At 40.8% G+C, this 12,103-nt stretch overlaps 1 protein-coding gene across 1 annotated transcript in view; it reads left to right on the top strand.

Annotated features, from left to right (window-relative positions):
- Positions 1-11,312, top strand: part of MTMR6 (myotubularin related protein 6) — a 39,766-nt gene extending 28,454 nt beyond the window's left edge. The window contains exons 8-15 of the mRNA XM_018566378.1: positions 626-735; positions 1,196-1,321; positions 2,698-2,747; positions 5,244-5,444; positions 9,752-9,886; positions 9,961-10,087; positions 10,669-10,693; positions 10,736-11,312. Of these exons, the coding sequence (XP_018421880.1) occupies positions 626-735; positions 1,196-1,321; positions 2,698-2,747; positions 5,244-5,444; positions 9,752-9,886; positions 9,961-10,087; positions 10,669-10,693; positions 10,736-10,977 (1,016 nt within the window). The 3' untranslated portion in view covers positions 10,978-11,312. The remainder of the gene's footprint in view (positions 1-625; positions 736-1,195; positions 1,322-2,697; positions 2,748-5,243; positions 5,445-9,751; positions 9,887-9,960; positions 10,088-10,668; positions 10,694-10,735) is intronic.
- Positions 11,313-12,103: the final 791 nt, after the last annotated feature.

Here is a 12,103-nt window from a genome sequence, read left to right as displayed (position 1 = left end):
CCTGCCATTGGTTCACTGGTTTTCCTTCCTTGGGCCACTGCAGACTGGGAGCATCCCACAAGAGCTGCAGTTTTGGAGTTGCTCTGACCCAGTCATCTAGCCATCACAATTTGTCCCTTGTAAGAGTTGCTCAAATCTTTACGCTTGGCCATTTTTTTCTGCTTCCGACACATCAACTTCAGGGACAAAATGTTTACCTGCTGCCTAATATGTCCCACCCAATATATCCATTGCCATTGTAACAAGATAATCAATGTTATTCACTTCACCTCTCAGTGGTCATAATGTTATGACTGATCGCTGTATACTGTATATTTATAATTTCAATAATGTCAGTCAGCAGCCTAGTATTTCTTGGTGGAAGAGCATTTGACCCAGCCATGTAACACTGCTTAGTCTGTGCTGTCCCCAGAAAGTCCATATCCCTGTTACTCCAGCAAATTATAACTCACGCAGGACTTTGGAAGGTAAGTATGTATGTCTGCATTGAAGTGAACCTGTTTAGCATGGACGGAGCACAGATTCACTGTAAGCCTATACTGCTGTCCTTAATGGTTTTTTTCTGCAGGAATATTATTATTATTATTGTTGCTATTAAAAACTTTTATTTCTTTTTTTGTTTCAGTTTGTGGGTCTAAAAACCTCTCTGTAAGTGACTTTTTAAATGGCTTAGAGAGCTGTGGATGGCTTCGTCACATCAAAGCAGTGCTGGATGCCTCTGTCTGCTTAGCCAAGGTACACACATTTTTATCCGCTCAATATGTCATCATGGTAGCTTCAATTACAGGGGAATCAAATAAAATCAGGAAGCCCTGTGTATTATGTATGTTTATAACCCAAACTTTGTCCCCCAAGTGACCTGTGTCATAGTGCGCTATTGTGTGCGGGTAAGGTAGAAATGTGCAGTGAGCAGCTGTTAATATTTCTGATTATAGAAGGTGATGGTATGACCCTCCCGTTTCCCTATACATCATACTTTTCAGTGAATCTGCTGCTTATTGCGTTATGCCTTCACCCATGTATGAACTGGTACAGTCAAGATGATTATATTTCCACTAAAACAATTGAAATGTGAATTTTGTACAATGTAATTGGGAATTGTTACTATTGGAATTAATATATTCTTCACCTTTACAGTGTTATCTACATAATATTACTACAATATTAATAAAACAATGTGATTTTGTGTCTTCAGGCTATATATGAGGAGAATACCAGCGTACTGGTACATTGCTCTGATGGCTGGGACCGCACATCACAAGTCTGTTCATTGGGATCATTATTGATGGATCCTTTCTACAGAACCATCAAAGGCTTCATGGTGAGTCCAGCTACTTCTGCAGTGATGTCATCACTTCCTACAGAACAGATTGGCTGAATACTTAGGAATATTTTTCTATCCTGTAACATGGTTTACCCCCCAACCAATGAATGGCGAGCAACACCTGTCAGTCTGTTACCCTGGCATTTGCTCCTCTGACCAGCTGCTGTATTTAACACTTTTAGGAGCTTGAGCTTGGGAAATGTTGACTCTCATGTTATTATTTCTTTAAAGGCCCATTAACACCACTGCATTGTCGTAACACGTGATATCACGCCAAGCTCCAGTGCAATGCATTACACTGTTATTCATTTTAAAAGGCACCCCAGTGAGCACCCCCACTGCAATGCAGCACCACACACAGTATGCATTGCGGTACACTGCGGTAAAAAAACAGCAAATACAGCTTTTTTTTAAAAGCATGTGACTGGCTCTTAAGAAGGCCTGTCATAACATGTGGCTGAAAGACGATTAGGCAGCAGTGAATGGAGCTTCCTTACGGGTTTGGAGGAGCTCAGGTTCAGACCAGATTCTGTCCTTTCCGGTTAAAGTGATTCTGTCATGAAAACAGTATAAGCGCTGCCATTGCTGACCTCTCCTTTGAAAATGTGATGTGCATGGCTGTCATGCTTTGGCTTCAATGCTTTCTGAGTCTCTGACCTGGAACACATATAGAGATAGAGAATGCTGTTAGGGTGAGGTCAAGGGTTAAAGTACAACTTCAGCCAAACCTTTTTTAGTTACAGATAGAGTGACGAATGCTTATGAACGCTTTCACTCTGCTCTGGTGTTGTGTTGAGGCATCCCATTCATTTTGAATGGGCTGCCAATTTATAAAAAAACAGACTTGTGCTTTTTGTTTAAATGCATAGCATCACGATATATACAGAAGGTTCACACCTGCATTAGGGTGTGTTTCAAGGTGCATTGGGGTGCCATTCAAAATAAATAGCACCCTAACACATCATAAGGCTAATCGTGCGTTACTGTGCGTTACATTTTTTATTGCTTTCTTTCCCTCTAGAAGTGATGGAAGTGAGAATATAGTTACCACTAAAAATTGGGGAGAGCCTCTAACCTTTCCATATCATTCTGTGTTCTCATTGAAAAGATTTTGCTCCTACCTTGTCCAGAGAATACAAGTGAAGAGAAATTGAGGTTGATTTCTTATTGCATTGCGGTTATGTTCCAATGCCTGTTCAAGTGTAAATTGACTGATATAAGTTGTACTACTTCACTGGGTTGTTTTAAAAAAAATAAGGAGTAAGAATGTGGACAGTTGTTTGTGTACTGCTATAGAAAGTGAACGGTCTCCTGTTTTGTATTACAGTGTCTGTAAGTACCTTATAACAATGCTCTGCTCTTTCTATCTTTAGGTGTTAATTGAGAAAGATTGGATATCGTTTGGCCATAAATTTGCTGACAGGTAAATATTAACTGCACATGCCTCAGGGAATTACACAGATTACTCCAATTTAAAAGCACGAAGACGAATAGGTGTGTGTCTCTTAATGTATGTGAGGGCACATTTACATTTATGTGACATTGTAATGCTGCATTATCGTGCCATTCAATGGTCATATTTCGGTAGTGCATTGCATTACAAATGGTCACGTTTGTTTTTTTTGGAACAATAGGGTGATTGACTGCCTATTCATTTCAGTGACCTGCCTTGACGCATCGTAAAGTAGTAAATGACCACTCATTTTTTCCAGAGATAATAATCAATATAATTGTGCACTTGAACTAGGTAAGGACCAAGGACATGAAAGGAGTCCTTCCCAACTGAACTTACACCACTTCGTATTTAACAGATGGGACATGCTAATAATTTGACAGTCAAAGGCCAAATTATTTTAACTTTTTTGTACTTTGTTTTGCCTTTAACTATTTGGATAATGGTATCACCTAAAAAGAAAATCCCTGTCTGCGCCCCCCAGAATGACATGCCTCACTTCTTCATTATAAGTAATAGTTTTGCTAGATTAAAGAGATGCTAAACTCAGGAGTTAAATGTTGAAAATGCATTCAAGTACCTGAACTATTAACAAAAATGTATCTTATTTGTGTATCACTCAGCTGTAGATCCTTAAATGAGGTACAGTTTTGTTAATAGTTAGGGTACTTGAATGCATTTTTAAGATTGAACTCCTAAGTTTAGTGTCTCATAGCTGAACTGTGAAAATGGCCATAGAGCTTAATTGATTAAGTCTTCTAAAGACCCATTCACGCTGGTCCTTCTTGGTGCATTACGTTAACACACATTGCGTCAAGGCAGCCGAATCATTTAAATGAGCTGGCAGTGCACCAAAATGGCCACAAAATCAGACATGTGGACATTTTTTCCAACGCAGCACACCACAGTGCATGGTAGTGCATATCCATGTGTTGGGATGCAATGCATTGCATGTGTGTTGGAGATGAGTTGAGGTGCCAGTGAAAACTGGAGGGGTGTGAATGGGCCCTTTAATATCCCCCATTCATTTATTAAGATGTTTTTCTATTGTGATAGTTAACATCTGTTTATAATGATTATTTTTATGACAAGATACTGATACTCTTGTTTCCTGAATAATCATTCTAATTTAATAATGTCTGAATATCAGAGCTTTTAAAGCCCCCAGCATGTTGTAAATACATGTATATATGTTTCGTTGGACCCCCTTTAGCTTTGATTACAGCACACATTCGCCGTGGCATTGTTTCAATAAGCCTATGCAATGTCACAACATTTATTTCCGTCCAGAGTTACATTAACCCCTACGTGATTGACGATCCTAAAATGTGGAATATAACATGGGTACAAAAAATGAAAAAAAGGCCTCAGTCATGAAGGGGTTAAAGGAGAACTATGAGGTGAGTGCTTTTCAGTCATCCTCATAGTTCTAGCCGACCTGTGACAATGAAACTGTCACAGGTCGGCTCAGTAGATTGTGAAGTGAGCAGGGGAGGGGCTGGATTCCCCCCTCCCCGCTCCGATCCTCCAGGCTGACTGGCGGAACGGATGGGGAGGGGCGGGTGCAGCTGGCTCTGCCTTTGCATAGGCAGAGCCAGCTGTCATTCACGCAGCTGGGCGGATCCAGACATAATTGTCGGGATCCGTTTCAGCTGTGGCGTCTCAGTATACCGCGAGCTGTAGCTCGTGGTATACTGCGGCATCTCGGTATACTGAGCTTAGGGTGACGGGAGGACGCTAGTTTGTGTCCTCCCGTTATCCTTAGGAGAACTATGGGCAAAAGCCGTAACCCCATAGTTCTCCTTTTAATTTTCACCAAGATCTTGTAGAGATGATGGAATGAGAGTCAGGCCACTGTGTAAAGTGTTCTCCAGCACATCCCAAAGGATGGGGTTAAGGTCTAGACTCTGTGGTGGCCAATCCATGTGTGAAAATTATGTCTCATGCTCCCTGAACCACTCTTTCACAATTTGCGCCCGATTATTCCTGGCATTGTCATCTTGGAATATACCCGTGCTATCAGGGAAGAAAAAATCCATTGATGGAAAAACCTGGTCATTCAGTATATTCATGTAGGCAGCTGACCTCAGTTTTTGGTGATATAATGTTGCTGAGCCTAGACCTGACCAACTGAAGATCATAACACTGCCTGAAATCCAGGTGGAGACCCTTTTTTTTCCCCGGCCGGGCAGTGTATAGTACTCTAGGTTTGATAAAGATAAGATTTTATCAGATTCCCTCCCCCACAGCTGCCAAGTTTTGCTGGGAGCTGTTTGACAAGTTTTCTTCTCTATGGCCACCGCAGGCAGATATAATGGCTCTCCGTGAACATATTACATCAGACAAGGATACTTTTTAAGCTCTGTAAAAACAAGTACATATTGTAAACAAGGGTTCTGCTTGTTTTAATTTTAAATCAATGTCCTCTGAGGTAGTAAAGACTATTTCTATCTTCTTTTTCCCCAGATGCGGGCAGTTAGATGGTGATCTCAAGGAGACTTCCCCTGTGTTTACTCAATTTTTAGAGTGCGCCTGGCATCTGACCGAGCAGTTTCCACAAGCCTTTGAGTTTAATGATGCATTCCTTCTCCACATACATGAGCATGTCCATTCCTGTCAGTTTGGAAACTTCATAGGGAATTGTGAAAAGGGGCGGGAAGAGCTGAGGTAAGGGGTGCAGTCCGGGTAAACAAGTCTGCATTTTGGGTATGTTATCTGTTTGCCTGTAATACAGCGATGTTGTAGACATAAAAACTGTTTTTAACTTGAAGAAGAGCAAAGTGCATGTGCAGACACAGCACCCATGGCAGCCAATCAGATTTCAATTTATTGTAGTCAGGTGATGATAAAGAAGACATCCGTTTGATTGTTTTGGGTTCCTGCACTTTGCACATTACACTGCTTGTCATTTCAAATTCTTTTCACACTACTGGTAGGGTATAATTTTATGCCATGTATGACCTTGTGAGACTCACTGACAGGTCGGACATTTCCAATAGTTTGAGAAATGTACTTCCAATGGTTCAAATCACGGTCAGGATACTATCTGCATGGAGTTTGCATGTTCTCTCTGTGCTTTTGTGGGTTTCCTCCATCACTCCAAAGACGTGCTGGAAGGTTAATTGGCTCCAGTCTAAATTGGCCCTGAATGTGTGTGCAATGGGGACCTTAGATTGTAAGCTCCTTGAGGGCAGGGACTGATGTGAATGTGCACTATGTAAAGCGCTGCATAAATTGTCAGCGCTATATAAATACCTGGAATAAATAAATAAAGCAGCAGTATATTGCTTAGGTTTAATTAGAAATATTTACGGGTGATACATGACTGAAATACTTTACAAAATATGAGGAATCATTTAACCATTAATTGCAGAACATGCAAATATCTTCTACTGATCATAAAAGTCATGGGGGTCATGAAAGCAATACACGTATGGTGTTTTTATTTCACTCAAATTTATTTACTTACATTTCTGCATAGACAAACGTACCTCTTCTTAGCATTAAAGAGACATTGTCATTTAGAGTAAAGTAGAAGTGCCTTCTGATATCTCCCTCCAGCAAGGTATGGTCAGCCATCTGTACTCCCTTGCTGCCTCTCTGCTCTGTCAGAAACCTTGCTCTGTTGCAGTAATGGAGCAGGGATTGCAAGTGTGGGGGAGCATGTAACCTCCCACAAGTGACAGTGATTATGCCTGAGCAGCCGGTCGTCAAACCCAACACTGTCACGTGAAGGGGCACTCATGTCATTCACTTGGGTAAGCTCTGACACCGAAGATTACTTAGGGTGGTGAGGGAAGACTATCGGCATACACCAAGGTGACATGAGGTGTCTACAGAGGAGAGGAGATAAAGGAGTCATTTGAGGTGACAATAAGGTCCTGTTTACACATACAACAGTGACTGGCATGTTTTCGCACAGGGCCAACATTAGTCACCACTAGGGCACATAGAAAACAATTGTGGCACTGTATGCCACCAGAGGTCGCCAAGCGACAATGCAATGTAAAGCTTTGCCGTGTGTAGACATGAATGTAGTATGCTTAATACACTCCAAGTGATGTTAAACAAAAGTAAATAACGCAAGGCATCAGGGCTCACCGCTGGCACTTACCAGACACTAGTTGCGCATTAAAATGCTGCGTTTTATCACACAGGTAGTGTGAATGAGTTAATGCATGAGATACAGAAGGAAGTACCTGAACAAGGATAGTTTCATGGCAGTATCAGGGATTATTCTAATGAAAGCTGCAGATTTAAAAAAAATTAAATAATAATAATAATGTAACAGAGCAACATTTATGTGAATTGAACATTTGTATGAGAAAATGATCATGACACAGCTTAGTGAATTGACCCCATAACAGCAATGGTATACACTACAGTTCATTTAGTAATGTCATAATTGGCACAATTATAGCCCGATTTGTAACTAGCCATCACGCTTCTTACAGCCGGCTATTAGTTCTTGTTTTATAGCATGCCGTGTTTGTGAATTTCTGAAGTGGCTGGATTGGATTGTTTAGACAGATTAATGCTCCATCAGTCTGTGTTGTGGTAATTGGCAGTAATTAGGTTAATGTACTAAAACGATATGTTTCTGGATTAAAGAAAAGTCTCAGATTAAGGTCACCCTAGCTGATGGAAACCAGGCTGGTTTCCTGATTAATTAGATGGTGATTAGGAGGAAATTAAAGTACCGCCTGCCCCTCAGAAGAATATTTATGTGTGGCCTGTTTATTAAAGTAGATGTAAGCCCACCCCAGTCACTAAAACCTCATGTAAGCGTTAACATGTTAATGTCATTTAAAAAGGCGTTTTTAAATCTAAAATCTACAACTTTTATTTAATAATAATTCCTACCAATCCTGCCATGAAGATTCTTGTTTAGGCACTTCCTGTTATAGGGATTAAACACTCTGTCCCTGTCTCTCGATTGTGCTATTGCATTGTTAACCTGTCACACAGGCTTCTGATGGAGATTATTGTGCAGCAGTGTTCATTTCGTCGACTAATAATTTTCATCAACAAGACTTTTCAGTGACTAAAACTAAATAAAAACGAAGTTAAGATGACTAAAACGATAACAAAAATATATTGACATTTTAGCCGAATACCTAAAACTAGGCTAAAATATTAGGGAGAGACGATTTGGGAAGAGATCCAATCAGAACTAATCTCTTTGGACTTCTTGTTCCGGTTCCATCCTGAATGGACGGCTAATAGGTAATATGTGCAGTGGCAGTACAGCCAATAAAATGTTTCATTTTAATTTTTTAGAGTTGCACTTCTGCTTGAAACAATGAAGAATGCCATATGGAAGTTGTTATAGTCAATGCATAACTAATTACTGGTCCTTTGTTGAAAATACTCAATATTATTATCTGTAAAAAATAAGTCAAAGCAACTGGACTTGCTGTATTTTTCTTGAAGACGTTTCACTGGTCATCCAACCGGCTTTCTCAATTCAGAATGACTTGTACAAAAAATTCTCCTTACGTGACTTTGTACGTCTTTTCTACCCCAAAACTCCTTTACCTATCTGTGAGCAAATATATATTTTTGCATACCGCCTGTGCAGTGCACAATTTTGTTCCAGACTGGAGGCAAGAAGTAATTTTTTTTTTTTATATGACATGAATTGTCCTGTGCTAAACATTTTCCAGTGTAGACTGACCCATACATAAATCACATTAGATGACACTGGCATCAAGAAAGCAATGTTCATCATGCCTTTTAAAAGAGAATTAAAGCCAAACCTTTTTTGGGGGCTTTAGTCCTCTTTAGGGTCACAGGAGTGCATTTACTAATGTACTCCTGTGACCCAAAGTCAGCTTCTGGTGGCCTAATGCCTGGTATTTGCTGGCAGCACAGCACTGCCACCGGGAAAGATCCTGACAATATTGTCAGGATCCACTCCGATGCCCGATTGACAGTTGGCTCTGCCTCTCTAGAGCCAGAACTGTGCCCACCCCCTCTTGCTCCTGTCAGTCCTTCCAATGACAACTGGAGGAATAGAGAGAGGGGAGGGGGAATCCCTGTGGGGTACAATGACTGACAGTCACCACTCTCTGCAGGGAGAAAACCTTGAGCTGAGTGATCAGCAGTATGTGATCACTCAGTTCTCAATCTATAGCGCCAACATGTGACACCTGCAATGTCACACTCTGGCTCCAAGTAATTCATATTATCCTATATATAGTTTATAATATATCGATATAAAATAAGCATATGCAATCTGAGATTGACAGACATTTTTTAGAGGGTGGGATTTGTGCAGGTGTTTTTACATGTACCCATATAGCTTTGTGAGTGTTGTACTCAAAATTGTGAACAGAGCTCCTCCCAAAGATGGATCAGGGAGAATAGGACCGTAGGGAAGGTAGCTGCTTTATCCTGCCCCCATTCTTTTGATTTACATTGATAAGTGCAATAGGAACAGAAAACTGCCCAGTTGCCATTGTTTGTACTGGCATAACCCCTTCCATGTTACTGCAAGTGCATGAAGGGTGTATCTGGCCCCCCTGGACATCTCTCGAGGTCTGGGCTTCTGCCTAGGCTGCCTTGTCGATTATCCAGTTCTTCCACACATCTGTGTATATTCAGGAGCTTTGGATTTAGACTGAAGCCACATGAGTGGAGAGGGGAGGTGTCCACTATCAATATTTTGTTACCAATCAAATGTTAGGTTTTCTAACCTGTTGACAGCTGGCACCTGATTGGCTGCCTGGGCAGCACTGGTAGCTTCTACTTTGTGCAGCATTTAAAGTTGATTCTGTTAAGTTTTTTTGCATTATTACTATGCCAGATACCTTCTACCTTCCAGATACCTTTATCATGTGGATTTTGTAACATGCTATTCACTACTAGCATCACCACAGTAGGATTTATTAGTGTGATAATAAAATACAGGATTGAAGTATTGATGTCAAATGCCATTTAAATAATTTAGCGCCTTCATCCTGTTGTTATAGATTAAAGGAGAAGACGCACTCGTTGTGGGCACATCTTCTTGGCGAACGCAGCAAATATCAGAATCCTCTGTTTGATCAAAACTCTCTCAAGAGCCAGCCAGTCCTGGAGCCAAACACCATCCATTCCAACTTCAAGTAAGCACATTTCTCCATGTGTCGTGCCACAAGCTGATATTATGAGTGTCTCTAATTCTGTCATTTGTGAACAGATTCTGGAGGAACATGTATCACCAGTTTGACTTGACGCTGCATCCCAGACAGTCTGTTGCTAATTTACTGGTAAAAATAAGTGCTGAAAACAAAGTTTTGGAAGATGAACTGAAACAACTACAACTGGTAAGGAGGCCTCCAACCATACATAGCTTGACAAACAGTATGGCAACGTCTTCATATCTCTTTATCTAGGTTAGAAAATACTCCTGTCTGTTACTAAAATATTCTTTACCGGCTTCCAGATCTTTCTGGCAGAGAGAGCTGACAAAACCCTCCTGCCTCCCACACCTCTCTATTGGCCTATCGCTGTGATAGTTGGCTTTACTGGCCAATAGGAAGGTGTAGAAGGCAGAAGGGCGTGTACTGGCTGTCAGAACCAGGAAGTTTTGGAATATATGAAAGCTCCTGGATTTCATGTCATCTCTCTGATTCTTGGAAGATGTGCAAAAGTTTATTCAAGCATCTGTAGGTGCCACTATTATAATCATGTAACCAATTCAGGGTGTTTCAGGAACTGACATATGTACTTTAAAGTGTAACTGCACCTTCAGTTCAATTACACTTTTATCATAATCCCTGTACCCAAAAAGCCATCATTGACTAGTTCATTCACTTACTTGTCAAAATCCTGGCCTTTTCATATATAAGCTATACAGTGAATACTACTATACTGCCAAAGATAACCTGTAATACATTTTTTGCAGAAAATGAGCAATCTGTCCAAAGGAGGTGAATATGCAGGAAACAGCTGCATCAGCTCTGCTGCCAAAGAGTATATCAGCTCTCCTACTACAGAGTATATCAGCTCTCCTACCACAGAATCTCCCAAAATGAAAGAGTCTCCAAGTTACATGAAGGAACAAGTTCTTGACCCCCTGCAGGACCCTGTCCAAACAATAGATGGCAGCACCGCAAAAGACAACCGATATACCGAATATTCACAGGAGATGGCTAAAGAAGAGCCCTCCTTTGTCAGTCTGGAGTTTGGAGTTGCTAAAATGAAAGTCAGTTAGATGTTGGCTCTGATTAAAGTGCCTTGTGTGTTCACAAAATCCCTTCTAGCACATAAAAGGCTGTCGTTGGGCATAATACTACTCAGTCAGTAGAGAAAATACCAGTTTGGCTTTTTCTAGCTAGATGGACTGAAGACTCTACCTTGTGAGTGGTCATTACATAACCGTTAGGTAATGCTGCTCCATCAAGGTAGAGCAGGATTCTGAAGTTGCATTTTTGGAAGGTATCAAGCCTCTGAATTTGTACTGCTTTAGAAGTGGCTGATGTTTGTACTGTATTGCTCCTGTTTACATTGATCATCTTTATTCCATATATAACTGGGTTCTCCTGAGCATTCAAAGGCCTTCATAGTATGCGTGAAATGTTTAAAGGCCTCTGCTGCTCATAGAAACCCGTTTCCTCTTTTAATGTTCATGCCTGTGTGCTATTTTGATGCTGGTTGGTTGGTGTGGATGGTGCAGAAAGAGCTCCTGTTTTTAAATTCTTTGTGTCTTCAGGGCTTCTTGTAGTCATCACTGGACTGTACATGGCTTGTCTATGATCTGTTTAACTGTGTAAATTCATTTTCCGGAGTATGTAGCTGTACTGATACCACAAAAGCCTTGAAAACTTGTAAACACTTGAAAGGACCAAGGACTGCAGGCCAAAAGTGATTCTGTATTAATTGCACCTCAACAAAAAGCCAAGCTTTCACTTAATGCCCATGTGTATTGAGCCATATGGCTTTGTACAGTTTCCTACAGATGCTACTGCTAAGACTTGGTATAATGAAGGAGTATATAATGTACACTCCTTTTGGTTTTTGTGTACAAAAGATGTTCCTTTCTAAAGAGGTAATATTTACTGTTGCTTACTTTATATTGGCCAACAAAAACAGCGCTTAATACCCCGAGACCTAGGGCTGGTTCTCTGCCTCGCTTTGTGCTTGGCAGGCAGGTTTACACTCTCTCTGCAAGTAGTACGTAAATGCTGAAGACTGAAGATTGGCTGGGGGGTAGACTAAAGTTGAGAACATTTGCATTGATTGACCAAAGCTTATGAATCGTGCATGCCTTTTGTCCAAGTACACAGACCTAGAAGCGCTATATACTTCTGTTCCTAAAATGTGACAGGCCCACTTTAATA

This window comes from Nanorana parkeri, unplaced genomic scaffold, assembly GCF_000935625.1.
Source record: "Nanorana parkeri isolate BGI_ZX_2015 unplaced genomic scaffold, ASM93562v1 scaffold945, whole genome shotgun sequence".
NCBI lineage: Eukaryota > Metazoa > Chordata > Amphibia > Anura > Dicroglossidae > Nanorana > Nanorana parkeri.
Note: the sequence above shows the minus strand (reverse complement) of the source record. Positions and strands in the feature narration are given on the sequence as shown.